The 22,440-nt window shown below is 26.5% G+C and overlaps 2 protein-coding genes and 1 non-coding gene across 4 annotated transcripts; 1 reads left to right on the forward strand and 2 right to left on the reverse strand.

Annotated features, from left to right (window-relative positions):
* Positions 1-4,132: 4,132 nt before the first annotated feature.
* Positions 4,133-4,213, reverse strand: TRNAL-AAG. The gene has a single exon. It is a non-coding gene; the product is annotated as a tRNA-Leu (tRNA).
* Positions 4,214-8,527: 4,314 nt separating this feature from the next.
* LOC113856519 (phytosulfokines 3-like) lies at positions 8,528-9,140 on the forward strand. 2 transcript variants are annotated; one of them, XM_027488362.1, is made up of 3 exons: positions 8,528-8,693; positions 8,770-8,846; positions 8,934-9,140. In XM_027488362.1, the coding sequence occupies exons 1-3, from the start codon at positions 8,597-8,599 to the stop codon at positions 9,039-9,041; spliced, it is 282 nt and encodes a 93-aa protein (XP_027344163.1). In that variant the 5' UTR covers positions 8,528-8,596; the 3' UTR covers positions 9,042-9,140. The 2 variants fall into 2 exon arrangements, with proteins under 2 accessions (XP_027344163.1, XP_027344162.1); XM_027488361.1 differs by having other exon boundaries at positions 8,931-9,041.
* A 681-nt stretch (positions 9,141-9,821) lies between these two features.
* LOC113855942 (protein ROS1A-like) lies at positions 9,822-15,712 on the reverse strand. Its single transcript, XM_027487570.1, has 21 exons — positions 15,526-15,712; positions 15,375-15,437; positions 15,224-15,286; positions 15,073-15,174; positions 13,580-14,404; positions 13,298-13,388; positions 12,723-13,218; positions 12,549-12,628; positions 12,357-12,441; positions 12,176-12,267; positions 12,021-12,089; positions 11,890-11,926; positions 11,713-11,810; positions 11,172-11,594; positions 11,013-11,049; positions 10,871-10,928; positions 10,688-10,770; positions 10,532-10,597; positions 10,330-10,444; positions 10,033-10,071; positions 9,822-9,949 (listed from the first exon to the last, which is right to left on the reverse strand). The coding sequence occupies exons 1-21, from the start codon at positions 15,710-15,712 to the stop codon at positions 9,822-9,824; spliced, it is 3,237 nt and encodes a 1,078-aa protein (XP_027343371.1).
* Between the last annotated feature and the right edge of the window lie 6,728 nt (positions 15,713-22,440).

Here is a 22,440-nt window from a genome sequence, read left to right on the forward strand (position 1 = left end):
ATTAACAACTTTATTTTTATTTATTGCCTTTAACATTTTTATTTTCGAACTATTTTTTACCTTTCATTGTGTTAAATTAGTATGTATAAACAAAACAGTTTTGTTAACCTTTAACTCTTAATTTAACTAATATATGTTTGATTTTTTAAAAATAGAAAATTGAGTTAGAGTTTTTGTTTAGAGAGCTAATTTTATCATATTATGAATATTTTCAACTCAAACAAAAATGACTTCTATAAATGATACTTGTGGTATAAATAAAACCCAAAACAAAACTTTTTTATTAAGCCTCTAAATCCAAAATCTCATTTGTTATTCAAGTTTAACATCATTCTGAATTTTCAAATTGGACCATTTGTTCTGTAAGTATTATTTTTATGTATATTTAACAACCGTCTTCTTCATATAGGCTGTATTTAAATCCAAAATTGACACATAAATCCTCATAAATACTCATACAGCATGCTTGGATTATTTTGAAAGACAAAAGAGTATTTGGACACCATAGCCTGACAAAACCCTTTGCAAAAGTAAAAGTATTAAACAAACTTGCAATGATGCTCAGACGGAATTATCATCGTGGGTCATCTCGTACCTTGTTTTTTTGGCTGAGATGTTTCATTCTATGATAGTTCTTATGGATTCATTAAAATTAAGGACAGATTCGAAATCCATTGGAATTTTGGGGATATGGTTACTGTATTTTATACTGCATGTCAGACGGAAAAGGATATTAAATTCCATAAATAAACTTTATGGAATGAACTATACTCTTTTGAAATTGAACATTTGATGGTTAAATGAACATGAAACAGTTTAATGGAGTCAATTGTATTTGTATTTTGGTCTTTACTACCTAACCTTATACTATTAAGTTCACAGCAAACCCTTTTCCAGAGTGCATTAGTGTTAGTGACGACAAAAACTAAAGAGGGCATTATAATTATTCTTGCCTGGCCCACGTTGATTTCTGTGTCTAATTTACAATTTTGCCCCAGTTAAACAGGTTTATTACTAAAACAGGGGCCACATGCACCACAACTTGCAACATGAAAGCGAAATGTTGAATGCTACCCCTGAAATAAGCATATAGTGGATTTGATTATTGCAAAACTTGAATTAGTGCATGATTAAGCTTCAAAATAAAGCCTAAGGAACCTCTGCTCAATGCTCACCAACTCAAAGTGTATGTCCACAATTCACAATTCAAGATTGATTGCTAAAGCAAACACGAGTCAAAACTTGAAGTGCACAATGACTTGTCTTCCATGGGTTGGTCATTGTTTGTTTCTTACCTTTGCACCAACCAATTGAACTTTTTATAATCCACGCTTTGGAAACTCTTTTTTTTTTAAGCCTGCCTTCTTTGAACTCATCAACCCCCAAGTGATAATAAATTATGACACCATTCCCTAATTAAATTCTTTTGTTTAATTTTTGTTCTTCCTTTTCTGGGTTTTTAAACTTCAACTCTTGGTTTGTTTCTTTGCATACTTCTAGTTTGGGAAATTTCATGAAGTGTTATTCTAAAAAATGAGTTACTCTTCAAGTTCTGCCGTCATGCACGCACGCATTCATGTGCTTATCTTTATGTAACCCTGAATTTATTGAAATAAAATCTTAATTAACAAGGATTGGCCAATAAATAAAAAATTAAAATGTTATTAATATACCCTTACAGTGATTTTTTAAATGGAAAATAATTTTAATAATTAAAAAAATTCAACTGTTAAGTTTTTAAGTTGTGTTCTAATACTAATTATAAATACTTATATATTTTAATTGCATTGACGAATCAAGTTTTAACATCAAGACAATAATATATTTATTCTTATTTATTTATTCATTTGAAAAGAATAAAATATTTATGTTTATCTATCTGCTTATAACTCTAAATCAATATTATTATTTTTTAAAATTTTATTAATGTCAGCTCTTAAAGTTGAAATAAGCAACTAATAATAATAAAATTTTATTAAAAAATTATTTATTATATTTTTATAATTTTAATATAATAATTATATAATTTTTTTATTTTTTTTATTTATAAATATTTAAATTCAGACTTAAGAATTGAAGTTAACAAAACTCTATCTTTAATTACACTATCTTTCTCATTTGCAACCAATAATAAATACTATACTATAAAAAAAATAGAGTAAAATAGATAAGATGTATAGTAAAAAGTTAAAAGATAGTTTTTATAAAAACAAAAAAATTAGCTATACTTTTAATTTATATATATATATATAGGTATTAATTAATATTAAATAAAAATAATATATAAACACATATCTTAGTATGGAAGAGGAGTACGAGTTTCTACATACAAACGGTGGTAATGACTGTGTCGTAATAATTGGCAATGGTGAAAGAGAAAATGGCATTTTAATATTAATATTTTGGTTTGGTGAGGAAGGAAAGGGTGATGAAGACGTGTGTGTGTGTGTGATGGTAGGTGAGAGTGTGCTTTGTTACGTTCCTTTTGTGATTTGTGGTCGATATTTGACGCCATTAATCACCGACGCTACCATTACCTCTAACCTCACGTATGCACCCTCTTCACCCCACGCTCCTCTTTTATTCCTTCCTATTTTTATTTTTCATTTTTGGCTAATTTTCATATGTATCATATCCATCTACGCTACTCACCAATGCTCTTTTTCTTTTTCTTCAATGGGACACCAATTTAATGATTCGTTGGATGGCAGTGTTCCATCATTCCACAAATTAGTCCATTCCCTCCAAACACATCTTTTGCTCAAATTTATTATTTTGTACTTGGGTTCATTAGATACTTGTCTATTTAAATATTTATTTAATATATTATTATAAATTAATTATTTATATTTTAAATCAGTTCAATCAAATCACACTAAAACCCAAATCAAATTGAATCTGAAAAAAATACAGAGTACTAAAGCTGGTTACCATATCAAACTTGTCTTTTAGAAATCCTAAATGGTATATTCGTTTTTAAGAAAAAGAGAGCTGATTCTTTTTGTGGGTACGTAGCAGTAAGGGTGTCCTCTACCTGATAATGGGAGATTATTGAAGAGAGTAATATGCCATTTTAGGGGTTAAAACTATTAAAATAAATTTTTACGTTTAAAATTATAAAAAATCACATTATATTTCTTGTTTTGATGGAAGGGAACGTTGTAGATTACATTAAATTTCGTAACTCCTTCGTTCAAGAGAAAAGACATTGACTTGAAATAAGAAACCTAGCAAGTGCAGTAGTCAAGTGAAACGCACTTTCCATACCCACAATATTGAAAAACGAGAAAGAAAGATTTTATTAATTTAGAAAACGCTTTAGTTTAAATTTACAGTAATACACTCTTATTTATTTAAATATTTTTGGAATTTTTTTATTTTAAAGGAATTAAATATCTAAATTAATAATGCTCCAAATAAGACCAAAACTGTGGTGGTTGGAAAGAAATTTCGAAGAAAATGGAAGAGACCATAAGAGAGTGAGACACATGCTGGTTGAGCATTGCAATTTTCTGGTAATTCCTCGTTTGGGAAAAGAGGTTGACATGGGAGACACAGATTTTAAAACAAAATTACGGTGGTTGGAAACAAGTTTCAAGTGCTAGTTAGCTGTAATTTGTCTGTAATTATTATTTAAAGATTCGTTTATTTTTTTAAAGTTAAGCATGATTAACTTTACGTTGAAATGTGTTTTAAAAGAATAAATGAGAATGTAAAAACTAACATTACATGACAATATGATAAAAAAAAAATGGTATATTATCAAATTCCAGGTTTTCAATATATCTTCTATAATATGATTATTCAATTTATGGTTTTTTTTTCTAGATTTTTTTGGGGTCATTGGTCAACATGGTTATTAATTTGTTTAAAAAAAAGTCCAATGTAATATTTAAGCCTGGAAATGACACACATCGGGCTCTGCCGTACCAAACCTAAGCCCGTAACAATTCCCTCATAAAAAATAAAAAATAAAAAATAAAGCTCTGCATATTTGGGCTTTTTTTTACCTTACTTGGGCTTCTTGTTGGCCTCTTTTCGGTCTTTGTTTACCAGAGGGAACAAAGTTTTTATCATACTTGGGCTTCTCTTCGGCCTCTGTTTAGCAGAGGAAACAAAAAGATATAACAATTGTTGAGAGTGGGATTTGAACCCACGCCCTTTCGGACCAGAACCTTAATCTGGCGCCTTAGACCAACTCGGCCATCTCAACAGATGATATTACTCAAAATTATAATTATTAGTTGTTCAAAGATGAAGTGCCAAATGAAGCAAGATAAGGCTACTGTAATCTCCTCAAGTTTAAAGGAATTTGTCACCAATATTGTACAACTATTGCTTTTTGAATAGCTAAAGAAAAGGAATGATCAATCTCTACATATTAAACATAAATACAAAATTTTAATAAAGATAATTTTTTTAGCTTAACATATCAAATTAAAATATATAGAGACAATGTATATTGATTCAAATAATTCATTTTTTAATAATTTTTCTCAATTTGAAAAAATATTTTTGACCTATTTTTATTTAATAAACTAAAATCCTCATTATTAATGGTGAAAGATCTTTCGCTACACTTCAGTGTTTTTTAAAATATGTGATTTCATTACTATTTAACAACAATATTTTTCTTATGTAGTTTAATTTATTTGTATTTTTTCATTTTACTTGATTTTAAAATATCCATATGATGGATGAAAAAAATTACTAACACTTGTAATAATTTAATGACATGAAGTTTGGGAGAAAAGATGTGTAAGTAGAAGGATCCCATATCCCCTTATACAAAGGTGGAAAGAAAGAAGAGGGAAAAAAGAAGTGACCAACATGCACCCTTAGAGGGTGTTTTAGTATTGCTTTATCTAGCATCCTTGGTTGAGTCATGAAGATGCCTTTTGCATCCTAGATACAGACTTAGATGCCCTTGTGGTTTGGAGGCTTTTGACAAAACTAAAAAGCCAAAGCAAATGGGGGCAAACGGAGCAGAAGGCAAAAGCAAACTCAGAAGTTAACTAGAAAGGGACCTAATGCTCCTCCTTTTCAATAAATAAACACCACAACGAGGACCAGCAAACCATGTCAAATTACAAATGCACATGTATTTTGGCTTCATACTCTGGTTTTTTCTAAAAGCTATGACCTTGATTTGAAATGCTGGGTGTTAAATACTACAATGACTACTTGATCGAGAAAGACACAGCACAAGCCCCACAATACCAACCAAGTCAGCAATGGTTGACTCCAAGGTTCATTGTTGACAGTATAGCCCACGTAATTATTCTCCTCCACACATTTTTTCTCTAGAATTTCTCAAAGGCATCATTTGAAGATATTCCTTAGGGTCGGTTCTAGGCTTTTAGCAATAAAGTGCTTCTTTTGATATACTCTAAAAACAACACCCATATCGATCAACATAAAGCATCTAATTATGGAAATGAAGTATACGATGACGGATTAAATTTACATTATATACTACATATATAAATTTAAATAGTTCAAAATATTATTTTGTCAATGATATATAATATAAGATATGAAATCAACACTTTGACCATCAATATAAATGAAAGGTTTGGTCCGGTTAATTATATTTTGAAATTTTGATAAAAATGGGTTACTTATTTCGGGATTAAAGAAAACTTCTTGCATTAATTGGCAGAATAAAGATTCAAATTGTTAACATGAGTATACCTTTCATATACTAGCCCAACATTGAATTCAACATTAAATCAAGCTATTAGAGTTAAATTAAGATGTTTATTAAAAGTGTGATTTCTCATTTAGAATGAATGGATCATGATATTGGAGTTTGTGCATTTTACCTAAATCAGTTGTTTGGAAAAGATGGTTAGTAGCGGTATAAATTGCTATAGGGGGCAATGCTTTAGATTTTTCACTTATTTTCTCTAAATGTAGTTGACAACAAGTTCAAAATGAAAAAGAAAACGCAAGCTTTCGCTTTGATCGCTCGTTAATGGGAGTATTGCATTTGTTTCAAAAGTAAAAGTTTAATGAGATAAGAGGGCCAAACTCATATTTAAAGCATAATGATATTTAAAGTGAGTTTATATTCTTTAAAGACAATTTGATTTTAAAAAATCTCATGCTTAAATTAAATCACAGTTTCACAGCTGTCTAGTGCACTTGCAGCAAGTTTCGGAATAACTTTTTAGGAATCAATTTTTTCCCTCAAATTTCCCATTTAAATTTTAATTTAAAAACGATTTTCTAGTAGACGACTAATGAATCTTAACACACACACAATAATTTTTTTAAAACTTCTTAAAGAGTCTAATTTGACTCGCTTTTTTATAACCCAAAATTATCTTCCGTAAAAGATAATCTAGTTCAAGTAAAAAATATCTATAATACAGTATAATTAGTTTTCATACAATAAATATATGCAAAATTCAAACTCAAAACATAATTTAAAAATTAAATATAATCTACTTAAAGTTAAACCAATCATTTATTAGTATTTAAATATCATATTATGAGTTTATTAAATTATACTTTCTTAATTTTAAAATTATTTTTATTAACTCCCTTGAAATTGATTATATCATAAACGAGAATGCGTGCGACTAGGTGAACCTCAAATGTAGGATCCTGCAGTTACTTTGCTAACTGATAGAATCCAAAACCTCTTTAGTATCATTTGAGTTTCACCCGATTTTTTATCTTCTTGTTGAAAACAAAAGCATGCTGCCCCATCTATTTCGGCCTTTCATGCTCATGCCAACTCACCCTGGGCACAAGATAAGAATGAAAAAAAAAATATTTATTCTTTTCCTCTTAGAAGAATAATAAATTAAGTCATTTTATATCCTTACTTTGATTTTAGTGCTAAGAGAACAAATTATATTCTCCCCCACCTTGGAGAATGTATTTTATAGTCCTAAATCAAAAATTTCCAAGATTTTTCTCAACAATGAAATAAAATTAATGAATCATCTTAGAGGTATCTATCTACGTTGAACTAAACTTCTGGGCTAGTGGACAAAGGTTGGTACGTCTTATTGCAAGCATGAGGCATGACATGCCACATGAAATCCAGGAAAATTGCAGACTGGTGAGTCAACATAACTTGTCCATTACTATGGTACTATGTGCAATTACCTATAGCAAAAATCAAATCAACCCCAACTATAAACTGTTTGAGGTATGTCACATGCCCATCTCCCAATGAAATATTGCATTGATTTTCTTTATTAACGTTTTCCTTGTCCTTCTCAAAAGATGTTGGACTTTGATCCATCCACCCATGTTTTCCATGGCTCAGGAGATTCTTTTTATCTTTTTGGCTTGGGACTTTACTCAGAAGAATTCAGTATTCAACAACCCGTGTAAAGAAGAAAGAGCCATCACATCATGGTTGTAATCATGCATGCCAATCAGCTTTAGAATAATCCAACTCAATTCCCAAAGGAATTACTCTACATAATTATATATAAAAAAAAAAAACATGCTTGTGCCGAATCCCAATCCGACATTGGTGGCTTTTCCTTTAAATTCTTTATGTTTAGAGCAAGAGACAGCGAGATTCAAATCTTCCAAAAGAGAAGCATAATATTAGCTTCAATCTAACTAGTATCAATTAATTACATGAAAACGACAAAATCACAATGAGACCCGCTAACTATGAATTCCAAAGTGGAATAATAATCAGCTTCACCATTTTCCATAACACATTGCACTTGGTGAGAAACCGAATCTACCATATTTTAGAGTCGCATCACATAGTTATTGATGAAGCACTATGAGGATAAAATAATTCATCATTTCATAACAAAGTTGTTCAAGGTTCTCAAGCTTGCCAAGTATCACAGTCATGAACTTGCACACATCACGTGAGCAAATTAGAGTTGAATTAAATTATTTAAACGGATTAGCTCATAAGAAGCATGCATATAAGAGTCGTGGATGAAGCAGAAACAAAGGAAGAAAGCATTCAATATAATACTGCCAATGAAGATAAGAACATAGTTTGATGGGTGGCTTAGCCACTGACATGGTTTTGATCACAAGTGGGGAAGCAACTTCACAACGTTATTATATTAGTGTTTATGAAAAATCCCAGCTTTAGGATGATGTTTTTCATGCCTTAATTAACTAACAAGGCAACTAAAAAAGCATGCCAAGTGTTGAAGATTTGGCATAGGTAAGGCTTGAGGCTGGATAACAGCTGTCAGTGTGTCTGAAAGGTTGACTTGTTAATACTGTCAAACCACTACAACATTGATTTTTTTAATGTTTTTTGGACTGTGGTTGGACCACTATGGCAGACAATGACTAAAGCACTTCCACATACATCACATAGAAATAGTGGTCTGGTCTGGTCTCGTCACATTAGCATGGAGAGTAGTATAATAATAGCATGGTGACTGGGCCCATGTTATGAGGTAGTGTATTTGTAATGAAACTGCCTTCTTTTAGGAACCTTCATGTGAGTAACAGTGACTACTTTGCTTGCATGTAAGTATTTATATCTACTTTCAGCACCTTGTTGGAGCCAAGTCCCAACTATCCCCCTCTTTACTCTATAGTAAGCATCTTCCAAGACCCTTTTGCTCTCTCATTCAAGTACACAAACATGAAGCTAAGTTTTCACCTTGGAGCTCTACTCTTTTTTCTTTTCTTCCTAGTTTCTTCATCACAACTATTTGCCAGGCCACTTACCATTGAACAAGGTAAGTAGTAATTAACTTTAAACTTTACTTATCTACTCAAATGTATTTTTACTAAGTAGGAGTTGGTTTTTTTAAGGGAGAAACAGATCAAAACTAAATGGAGGCTCATGGGAAAACTTTGTTTTGGGGTTGGAAGGAGGAGAATCTTTTAAGGTAGGAGCCATTTTATTTCATTAAAGGGTTCTTTGCTTAGTAAATTGAACTATACTGTATAATTATGTTTGTTCTGGAATCTAGCAGCTTCTGGGGATGGAGGACTGCAATAGTGGAGATGAAGAATGTTTGCAGAGAAGAATGACTTTAGAAGCTCACCTAGACTACATCTACACCCAGCACCATAAGCCTTGAAATCAGAAATCTTTATCATTTTATACTTCATAGAGTAATATCTTCTTAATTTAGCTTAGACAATATCTAGCAAGGATATCTTCTATTGTTTCTATTTTCACTACAACATTGGGGCTTTGCATAATGCTTGTTAAAGTGACATTAAGGTATCATCTATTTGATATAACGCAACTGGTGAACATATATATATAAAATTCGCATATTTTCTTATTGACAATCAAACATTCTTGTGATTGAAGCACTCAATGTAAAAGACCGACATGTGCATAGCAGAATTTTTCAAGTTCTTGATCTCTGTTCTATATGTTCATAACTTGTTACATGTTGATTCCGTCAACACAAGCAACATCATTTGCTAATCTCTTAAATGGAGTAAAAAATATCAAATGCACCCTCAAAGTGTTTGAAGGCTCGAGCTTCTATGCGGATTTTCGTGGGCAACAAAACATTTTTGATGGCTTGTATTGCTTCGTGTTGCTTGTGAAATTAGGAATGGGTTTTGCTAAACGGCACACTAAGGCCACTATTTAAAAATAAAAATTGTTAAAAATGTATTTAATTAATCACATTAATTTGTATAACAACTCTGTACAGCAACTCTGTCTGTACGCGCAGCGTCTTTCGAGAAAGAGAAAAGTTGTAATTATTATTAAAAATAAAAGTCACCAATAATTGTTTTTCTTTAATTTTATATGAGTTTCATTTTAACATAATTTAAAAATAAATATTCAAGATACAAGCATACAAAGGAGTTTAGGACTAATAGGGGAAAAAGATTGTCTATTCTTCGTCTTCACGCTCATTTTTGTTTCCCTTTCCCACCCGAGCTGTTGTGTTGCGATGCAATATAGATGATATAGGCCTGGAAGCTCTTGTCTTTGAATCCATTGCTCTCACACAAATAAAACCTATAAAACACAAATAAGCAGTTTTAACGAAGAGTATTACCTGATTCACTGTATTCAATCAATTCAAACAATGTTTTTCTTACCGTTCCAAAAGCATTCGTGGATTTGTTCCACCTTCAAATCTGCATTGATGTTTATCAATAATAATAATAATAATAATAATAATAATAAATCTTTTGCACAGTATCAATGTATCATAGGTTAATTTGCATTAACTTCTCAAAATAAAAGTAAAAAATTAAATAATAATGAATCAAATTTCTTTCCTACGTTAAAACTAAATCTTTAAAACATAAAGAGATAAATTATTTCCATTTTATGAAATAAGTTTTATTAATCTCTGTATAAATTTATCTAAACTAGGGACGTGTTAGATTTACCTCTCATTATCGATGATATCCCGGTCCCAAAATATACTATCCGATTCTCTAAGTTCCATAACCATTTTCTAGGAACATTGATTGGACGTATCATTGAATCATAATCAGCAAAAACCTAAGAAACATGATGAGGTATGCATAAAATTAATGTGATTATTAGAAAAGTTAAGACTAGATGGAATTTAATGGTTCAGCTAGTCACCTCATTAACTTGAAAGTACGTTCCATTCAGCGGAAAAGATCCTCTCATTGCAGTTCGACATGGTATCTGTTTCATAAATTTACGAATATAATATTTTTATTGGTAAAAAAAAATTGTTCAAACTTTGAACAATAAGACTTCAGTAATTTCACTCACTAGAAGAGTTCCCGGTACTGTTATGCCATTTTCTTCCTCTTGTAAGCTGTTCTCAGATGATTCACGTGAATGTTGTAGTTCACCTTATTAGCCCAAAAAACGAGGTATATAGTTATATTTAATAAATACTTAAAAAAAAGTTTTCACGTCATGATAATTTATTTTCTTCTTTTTCTATATTACCTTCTGTCCATATAACCAGAAGATAAGGGCAAGGATCATTAAGTTCTCGTAGAGAATGCTGCAAAAATAAAGAATTAAAAGCCTGAATGCATATATATAAGGATACTTTTGAGATGGATCAAAATAAACTGAACCTACTTACCTCTGCTAAGAGAGGGTGGTTATCTGGAAGCACCCAACTGCATTAAAAATAAGAGTAAACGTATGGCAACAAAGATTAATTGAAAGAGTTAATGCAACCACAAAGAAAAATTTAAGAAAAAATATAAAGACACGGCGTGAAGGAAATAGAAAAACTTACACTTTGCGTTCAGTCTTTAAGCGGCTAACATTTTTCATCTTTGGTAAAGGAATGTTTGCAACATCGTGTAGCAAAACTACAGCTGTTGATTTGTTCATGTCTTCCTGTTCATAATCTTTTGAATAATAATTATGTGTTTCTTGACTACTGAGCACGATTGTTGGAAAGTCCTCAATGTCATTGCACACATCATCCCTCTTAAACTCTTCATCTTCATTCTTCACATCAAAATTATTCGGTTCATTGCTTTCTGGTTCTGGTGATGCTGGTATCTCAATGATCGGTTCACATCCTTTACTCGATTCTGGGATGAAGGTATTGTTCTCCTCCGAAACGACTGTTGACGGAGAGTTGCTTAACAAAGTGGAGTGTTTAAAAGAATTACCAGATTGCGTTGGTGGTTCAGGTAGAGCAAGTTTTGCACTGCATGAATGATATACATGTAGATATTATACATGTATTCAAATACGATGAAAATTAAAACCATTAAGTAATCTACATCTCTACTACCATTAAGCATTTTCAAATATAATAATAAAATTGAATGTAATAATACCTTGCAACAACACTTGCATAATGTTTACACTCATTCTTCATTGGACAAGCAGCGCAATTTGGATATTTCTTTGTGCAAAAAACCTGAAAATGTTTCAAGATAATTTAAATTTTCTTGTTGAAAGAAGTAAAGAAATTACATTTAAAATAACACGACATGTACCTTCCCAAAAGTTATCAGCTGATAATGCAATTCATACCTATATAAGATAATAAATGTAAGATGTATCAACCTCATGCAAAGTTAACCTCATACAAAGTTCAAATAGATACAAAAAAAGGCTTGATAATTACAATGTACGCTGATCAAGGGTGCATAGCCGTGGCCAAAGATATTGTTGAATTTTGTTTGAATCTGGGTACCTACAACACAAAAAATGTGTAGGTAATGAATGCTGGTACAAAAGTGAAAAATTAAGGGATAAAACTGAAGTTGTTGAAAGACTTACATTTCTAAGTTATGTATTTGAATTTCTTTGGGTAATGGTTGGAGAGGAACCCATCCCAAACGTACAACAATTCTTCCAACATTTACATCCACCTTATAATAATAGGAAATAAAAAAATTAACTGCATCACAAAAAATATTCATTAATGAAAAGAAGAATATGCCTCTTCTTGTATTCTTACCGGAAAAGCCATATGATGAAGTGTTAAAAGTCGAATACATTCCACACTTTTCAATCCCAGTCCATAAATGTTTAAAAGATATTCCCTGTAACATGAATAATGTGCATGCTCAATCCAGCAATTTTTATGACTAATAATTACATTAAAAATATAGAAGATCTTATAGAATAAAATAACTTGATGTATACTTACTTTGCTTCCTTTTGTGGAGCGTATCTTAGCCATTCTAAATCGAGCTTTCCATTTGAGTCTCTTAGGCCATTTAGTAAACGCTACAAATATCCATTGTCACACAATTAAGTACTTCAATAATAATATATATATTGAAAGTTATCGTTAACGGCAATGAACTAAACATGTTTATACTTGTATTCTTTCAGCAATCATGTTGTGTTGGCCACGAGATGCAATGACTCTAGCAACTTCACCCACTGGTGCACATCTTACAGCTTCCCAATCAACAGAATCCATATGATCACTGTCTCTAGGACTTTTAGTGTGGATTTTTCTTAGTCTATCCCAACATCGTTGCTTTTCCTCTAATATCTCCTTTTCTTCCTCTTTCTTACTTTTCTTCTTCGCAGTTGAAATTTTCTTAACAGAAAGCAAGTCAAGAGGATCTATCTTTTCATTCGTTAAACTAGAACTGTTTTCAGTTCCCTTGCTGTCATCAAGCTTGGAAGATTCTTTGACTTTTTTACCTTCCATTTCTTCAAGTTTGCAGTCTTCCATTTCCCTATCAAATTCAGGACTAGGAAAAACAACGCTGTAACTAGGCATTTCTTGTTTATCTAGGTCCTCCATGCCCTTTTCACGATTAGTTTTGATAGGAAACTTTGCAGCAAGTGTCATGAATGCAGAGCTATATAAATAAGAAGCAGCATTAATATTCAATAGCACATAAAAATTTCAAGTAAATTATCCATTTTATTTAAACTTACCTTGACAAATGGTCAGACACATTTTGAGTTAGGAAAGTTCCAATCACAGAATCCAACACTGAACCTTTCCACGGTAGGAATCGTCTGTCACCTGTAAACAGTGTAAAGATTATTAATTTAATTTAACCATGAACACGAAATTTTTTAATCAACAACTATAGATCAATACTCAACATGCACAAAAAAAATAAAAATAAAATCATGTGTATAACAAATCCAAACTTTACATCACATTTGAAAATGACTGCAATGAATTATGAAATAAATGAAGATAAAACATACCTTGGATGAAATGCATGTGCCATAAAAATGACTCAACCTTGTCGCGGAAGATACTTCTAATGCTCTCCCAGCTTTTTTGCTTCATCTCATCATTCTCCTCATGTCCGTTTTCATCTTTGAGCAAGTTCCACACTCTCAAAGTCTCTTCATCAAGCAGAACATTAATATCTAGAGATGATTGTTTATAAGGAACTAATGCTCCTAGTTCTTTGTTGGCAACTAGTTCCTTAGTCTTTCTACCTTTCTTTTTCGTCAAAGAACGAATTTTCTTAATCCTAGTTATCAATTTTTTATCAATGACACTATCACCTCCTAATTCAAATACCATCCAACATTTTCTCTTCCTAACCAGACTTGTTGATCTCTTTCCTCTTTTAAAAGGAGCCAAGAGTTTTTCTAGACGCAATCTACCTCTGGGAATTCTTTTTTTCTTGCACATCAATGGAAAAATCATACCAATTTGTCTACTTTCTACCAGGCATAGACTTGACAAAGATTCCACCTTATGGTATCTTTGGATTGAATTGTATGCAATGCCTAATTCATTATGAATAATGGAATTCTCAAATCCACCTTGTTCAACCTTCACCTTATTGAATTTTTTCAAAAATGGTAAAGAAATCAAATCTTCACTGAATAGCTGCCTCTTGCATGAAGAATCCCTTCTCACAGAACTTCTCTTCTGTTTTGGAGTTGAAGGTTTTGGAGTGTCGTTGCTTTTGACCCGAGATTTGTTTGGACTTTCAGATATGATTTTAGGCCGATATATCTTCCTATTTTCTTCTCTCTTGTTCTTTCTTTTTGTTGGACTGAATTCAAGATCAGCTGTATACAAATGAGAAATATTAAAGCATTGAAATAAATATTTATATTTTAAATATAGCTAAGAACATTCTCAAAAATTTGTTCATCAATTGCAGGGCAGATGAGTTTAATTAGTTCTCAATTAGGAAACTACTATCTTCAGACATGATTCGGTATTAAATGAGTAACTTATCTCCTTTAATTGGATTAGAACCCTAACTCGTCATGTCATGGGAAATTAGTCATTTTGAATAGACCTAACCAAATTAGTAATACTAAAATAATTATAACACAAATTTCATTACTTGTTGATAACTTCATACATCAAATACATCGTAGGTTCTTGATTAATTGTGCCATTCACGCTCATTCATATTGTCAATTGTGAAATATATTTGTAGACACCATCTCCATTCATAAATTACTCATCAATAATCTATAAATAACATGACTACTAACACAACGACGTTACAACAATAAATTGGATCAGTCAAAAACATCAGCATTCATTAACAATAAATAAATAAAAATATATAAAAACTAATTGGTAAGCGATCATAACTTCACATATACACAGCTCAACTAACAGATCTAATTTTTCACTAAGCCATGCGATTATTGCAAAAGTACGCAGGTAACACTGAAAATTTTGAAGAAACATTTTTAAAAAAATGCATCTATTAATTTACCTTCAGAAGACTGGTTGGTTGCTTTATTGGATGAGTTTGATTTAACAGGAGTTGGTTCCAAACCTGGATCTTTGTCACGCAACACTTCATTAAGTGAATCATCTCCATTTTGAAGAAAAATTAAAACAAAAAAATGCATCTATTAATTTACCTTCAGAAGACTTGTTGATTGCTTTATTGGATGAGTTTGATTCAACAGGAGTTGGTTCCAAACCTGGATCTTTATCACGTAACACTTAACTAAGTGAATCATCTCCATTTTGAAGAAACATTAAAACAAAAAAATGCATCTATTAATTTACCTTCAAAAGACTTGTTGGTTGGTTTATTGGATGGGTTTGATTCAACAGGAATTGGTTCCAAACCTGGATCTTTATCACGTAACACTTAATTAAGTGAATCATCTCCATTTTGAAGAAACATTAAAACAAAAAAATGCATCTATTAATTTACCTTCAAAAGACTGGTTGGTTGCTTTATTGGATGAGTTTGATTCAACAGGAGTTGGTTCCAAACCTTGATCTTTATCACGTAACACTTCATTAAGTGAATCATCTCCATCAGCATCCACAACATGTTGATTAGGCTGCAAATAGGAGTATGGTGTCCAAGAATAGTAATTTGCAATCTCTTCTGCCATAGTATACTCACACTGTTTGATTTGACTAGTGACAGAAAAATCCTAAAAAAGTTTTGAACAAATAGAGTATACCATAAGTGTTTGAATTTTGAATAATGCTATTCAAACACCCGTTTAGGTGTCTATACCCAACACCACCATATGCTTAATTTAAATTTTTTTGAAATAGATACTGTTGGTATACATGTATGGTACAGACACTTAAACGGGTATTTAAATAGCGTTATTCTTAAATTTTTAAATAAGAGATAAGAATTGTTGACTCTAAATATTACCGTTGAATCATTAATCTTTATAGACTATTAATCTTCATAATATTATAAAATTATTTATTAAAACTTACATTTTAGTATTTTATTAATTATGATTTTTTAAGAGAATTGACCAAATTAAATATTTATTATTTACCTATTAAGACTATATATATTTTCCTTTTATTTTATTTAAATATATTTTATATTATATATTTTCTAATTTTTAACATATCATTTTATGGTAATTTTAATTTTTTTAATTATAACATAAACAATGTTACTTTTATACAATGAAATAAAAACTTTAATAACCGTTTTCTATAAAAAAAAAAAGAAACTTTTATTTTAGTAACAACTATTTGTTTATTAATAACAACTATTTTTCTAACTTACACACAATAAATTATTGTATTTTTTAAAAATTTATTCTAAATCTATGAGACATTAACTAATTAATTAATAAAAATTGTTAATAAGGATGAACGCATTAACGAAGAATATGCCTTTTACTTGTTGTATCGATTTTTAAAAATTTATTGACTAATGCAATCTACCAGTCTTTCTATTTAAAATTTTTCTATTCTTTCCATAAAATTATAAAAAAATTACAAAAATTGACACATAAAAAAATTAATAATTTTAAATTTATAATATATACATTAAAAAGATATAATAATTAGTTTTATATTATATGAATATTATTAAATTAATAAAAAATAAATTAGAAAAGTATATTGTATGATTTTTTAATTGTTATAAATTAAAAAGAAAGAAAACATTGTTACTACTAATAAAAAAAATTATTATATTAAATATTTACAATTTTAATAAAAAAAATATAATTTTATTATCTATGCTTTATGGGAAATGTAAGATATCATATAATTGTTGCAGTTAAATATAACTTTTAAAATTTTTCATTCCCCATACTTGAAAAAAACTATAAAACAAACAGTCTACATACGTTTCAAATTTTTGAATTATTTCTGATTTCAATGTGTTGATAAATTATTATTTTATTATTTTTTAAAGATTTTAACTTGTTTTTTATGAAAAATATTATTTTACTTTTTAAACTGCAACTTAGTTAAAATGAGTCAAATAAAAAATTAAAAAAATAAAAAATAGATAGAATTTAAATTTTAAATTTATATTTTCTAATTAAGATTTAAAATTTCTTTTTCTTACCATGTTTAATAATTTTTTTATATTAAGTACTTATTATTTAATTTAATCATTATTCAAAATTAAATTTGTCATACTTTTAAATTTTAAAATTTAACCCTTTATTACTTATCTAACTAAAAAATATGTCTGTGCGTTATATGGTTTGATTTTTTTTTTATTAAATTAATTTATTTTAAAATATAAAATATATAATTTAAATATAAAAATATATAAATATAATAAAAAAAATTATTTGTCAAAATAAATTATTATTTAAAATATGTATAATTTAGTATTTCTTAGCATAAAATAAATTAGCATACAAATGTCCTATTTTTAAAATGTAAAAATATAATTTATATTGTTTCATGATATTATAAATCATTCATTATTTTAAAATTTTAAATAAATAATTATAACAAAAAATTATTAAATATAATAAATTTTTTAATATAAGTTATTCAATTTAAATAAAAAACTTTATGATTTTTTATTTATATATTTATTTATATTCATATGATAAACTATCTATTTATAATTATAATTTAAAATATTAATAAAACTTTGCTATGTAATTATTAAAACATGATATCATATTTTTTAATAATAACTTATTAGACTAATATATACAAAAATAAAGTATTTATTTAACTAATGTATGAAATTTTAAAAGTCTGCTTCGAATATCAATATACACAAAACTATATGTTAATATTTAAAATAGAAATATATTAAACTTTGTGTATATAGATAAAATTACTATACAAAAATGTTGTAAATAAAAATTAATAATAATGTAATATATATATTAAATTTAAAAGTTTACTTTTTATAAAAAAATTATATATATAGAATTGACTATAATATTTAAATGTAATATATGTATGCAATATATATATATATATATATATAATTGACTGCACCTACTTATTACCCTATGCATTAAATTTTGAAATGTATAAAGTAATTTTTATATATGTTAATCTATTTACTTAATTCGAAACCTCTAAAGTTACTCTTATGTGCCCTTATTTATTATTCTATGCATTAAAATTCGCACATTTATTTTCTATATTCATCTGTTGTTGAATTTAGATTGTTAAAAAAAGTATATTTATCTTCATTAGAATTTGTTGTTCTCCTACAACATTATGAAAAATATAAAAGTAAATAATTACTTGTGATGAATATAAAAAAATAATAAGAGATTTGATACAAATTAATCAATTAAAAATAAAATTTAATATATTATATCATTTAGAAATAATATGACTTTATGCTTATTCAAAAATTTAAAACTTATAAAGTAACTCTTATGTGCACGCACTTATTATTCTATATATTAAAATTTGTACATTTCTTTTCCATTTATCTGTTATTGAATTCACATTGTTAAAAAAAGTACATTTATCTTCATTTAAACTTGTTGTTCTCCTACAACACCATGAAAAATGTAAAAGTAAATAATTACTTATGATGAATATAAGAAAATAATAAGAGATTTGATACAATTTAATCAATTAAAAAATAAAATTTAATACATTATATCGTTTAAAAATAATAAGACTTTATGCTTATTCAAAAAAATAAATTGAAATATATAACATAATTTAATGAAACAAAATAAAAAATTATCAAACTTGAAAATACATATATTTACTTGAATAAATAATTCTTGGCTGCTGACATGGTTGCAAAATATAAAAAAAAAATATAACAGTAGAAAAAATAATGAGCAAATTTTTAAAAGTTATATAAATATGACTTATATAAGTAGAGAACAAGTCCTTTCTAAAGATATATGAAAAGTCAAAAAATAATAAATTAATATAATAAAAGTAATTTTTTCATTTATACATTCAACGTATATTTTAATTTTTGAAATATATATTGAACTATATATTATATTAAACTCATTAATAAAATTATTTAAATATATAAACTCACTTTTTCATTAGAAATGTAATTTAACAATATATATTACAAACTCATAATATTACAAATATTTCAATTTTTGAGATATATATTCAACTATATATTATATTAAACTAATTACTAAAATAATTTAAATATATAAACTTGCCTTTTCATTAGAAATTTAATTTAATAATATATAATATAAACTAATAATTTATAAATATATTTTTTATTCAAATTACATTTTAGTATTTGAAGTAAATATTGAAATATAAATTAAATTAATTAATAAAATAATGAAAATTTTAATTTAATAACATAAAGTAATAATATTATAAGTGTAATTTTTTAATTCAACGTATGTAATATAACCAGAAATTTTAATAATTTTTTTAAATACACTTTATCAAATTTAATAAATATTTCTTAAATACAATTGAAAGATAATAAATATGAATAAAATATAATTTCAATCGGTAAGTTTTAAGTTTCAAATTTTAATACATAAAGTAATAATTAGATGCAGTTAATATAAGTGACTTTATAGGTTCTAAATTAATTATTTAAATACAATTCATCAATTTCAATAAAAATTCTTTAAATACAATTCAAAAATAAATAAGTATAAATAAAATAGAATTTTAATTCATAAGTTATACATTTTAAATTTTAATGTATAAAATAATAAGTGAGTGCACATAAAAGTGACTTTATAAGTTTCAAATTTTAATGCATAGAATAATAAGTAAAGATGACTTTATATATTTTAAAATTTAATACATAAGGTAATAAGTAAGTACAGTCAATTTTACATATAAATAGATAGATAAATATAATAAAATATTTATTATTAATAATTATATTTTTATTTTTAAATTATAAAATAGTCATACAATATATTTATATTAATTTATTTACAAATTTATTTACAGTTGACAAACAAATGAGCAAAAGTTTTGTATCAATAAAAGAAAAAAAAATGAATAACCAGACATTTTGTTAAGTAAGTTACCAAGGAAGACGACTAAGAAAAATAAAATAAAAAGATATATAAAAACAAGTGGTAGAATTGTGAACTGAGTAATAAAAATTGAAAAGAAAGGAAAACAAATTCAAACACGGTGAAATATGATAAGAAAAAAATGTACCGTTAGAACTACAAATAGAAATAGGAGTTGTGGCCTATCCTGACCTTTTTAATAAAGAAACAAAGCTTAAACTCTTTTTAAGACATGTTTCATTAAACAAGTTAGGTCTGAGTTGTTTATAAAGCTTGTTAAGCCTGACAGGCCGGCCTGTATATATATATATATATATATATATATAAAATTTAAAAATAGAGTTGTCAAAATATATTTAAATAATAAAATTACTTAATAATATATTTTTTATATTATTAAATTAATATATTATGTTATAATTCTTTTTATTTATAATTATAATAAACAGAAGTTATATTCTATTAAAAATTAAAAATATTTATACATAATTACACTTTTTAAATAATAAATTATTATATTTGTTAAATTTAAACAAGTTAAAGACGCAATCAAAATTAAACAAAATAAAATTTTAAATTTTAAAATAAAATAATAAATTTATATTAATATATTTTTTATACTCTTAATTTTATTATTATTAATTAATTATTTAATGATTATATTAATATATTATGTTTAACTTTTTTTTCTTTATAATAAATAGAAATTATTTAAATATGAATTATAGTCTATTCAAAACTAAAATTTTATAAAAATGATAAAAAAATAAAATAAAAAATTTAACATACAATATATATATATATATATATATATATATATATATATAATAGGACCATATAGTAAATAATATAATTTTAATTAAATTATGTATAATAATATAAATTTTTTATAAACTTATTATGTATTTTAGCTTTATTCGTATAATTTTTTTTTACTAAAGTACTTATAAAAAAAGAAAAGTGATAGCCAGCTTTTCTTGATTTGCGTTTGAAATTGATAATGTTTTATTTATAAAAATAAAAGATTGGAGGAGTTTGCTCTTTGTAAAACAAATCCAGTAAAGAACCTATTGTGTTTCTTACAATTCTACAAAAGTAGAAAGTGAGGTTAATATTGATAGAATTCGTCTAATTATTCTTTGTAGTATAATACTTTAGTAGATTTTGCTTCATTTATCAATTTTTCATTTAGTTTAGTTTTTATTTTGATTTATGAGATTTTATATTAATAAAAAAGAGTCTTTATGTCACGTTACAGGAGACCTCATTTCAAAAAATACGTTGTTTGGTGTCTTTAGCAGGACTAACTAGTAAAAAGCCAACAGTTAAAAGCGAACTTAGAAATCAATCCCACTCTAGAACATCAAAGTCTTTGAATAGAAATAGGATGTAGTTAAAACTAAATGAATTAAAATTTAAAAATAAACATTAATATTTAATTATTATATTAATATATTATGTTATAATTCTTTTTATTTATAATAAATAGAAATTATTTAAATATAGATTATATTTTATTTGAAAGTAAAAATTATTAAAAAAATGATAACAAAATAAAATTAAAAACTTATTATAATATGTATTAATATATATATATATATATATATATATATATATAATTAGATTATGTAACAAATAATATAATTATAAATAAATTATATAATAATATATATTTTTGTAACTTGCACATGTTTTAATTAAATTATTAGTTAATTTATCAATTTATATATAATATACAAATATGTATTTTAATTTATTGTATCCATAATATTTTTTATATTACATTAATGTTATAATGTAGCTAATTTTATGTTTATTTGTTAATTTAAAATAACAAATTAATAAAATAAATAAAATTAAATATTTTATAATTATTTTTTAATTTAATAGTTATTATTATTGTCTATATATATATATATATTATATTAAGTTTAAATTTATTTATTTTTTAAAACATAATAATTTTCTTTTAATTGATTCAATAAATTGTGTGAATGTTATTTTTTTGATCAATTTTATGTATTTACTATAACTTTATTTATTTAATATAAGGTGTCTTTAAATAAATAAAATATATTTCTAAAATAAACTAAAATCTTTAAAATTTATATAATTTAAAAAAAAATCAAGATAATATAAATATAAATTTTATTAATATAAAATATTTATAATTAATGCTTAAAAATTATTTATAAAATTATATAAATATTATTATAATTATTTAATAATTATTAATAACATAGATAGAAATTAAAAAAAATGTAAATTAATTTGATGATAAAATATTTATATTTATATTAATATTGAAATCAAGCTTTGTTAACAGGTTTAAAGCGTCAAATCAAGCTTAAAATAAGCCTTTAACATGTAACAGGTCAGACTTAAGTCTA

Source organism: Abrus precatorius, unplaced genomic scaffold, assembly GCF_003935025.1.
Source record: "Abrus precatorius isolate BTA unplaced genomic scaffold, Abrus_2018 Scaffold11, whole genome shotgun sequence".
Taxonomy (NCBI): domain Eukaryota; kingdom Viridiplantae; phylum Streptophyta; class Magnoliopsida; order Fabales; family Fabaceae; genus Abrus; species Abrus precatorius.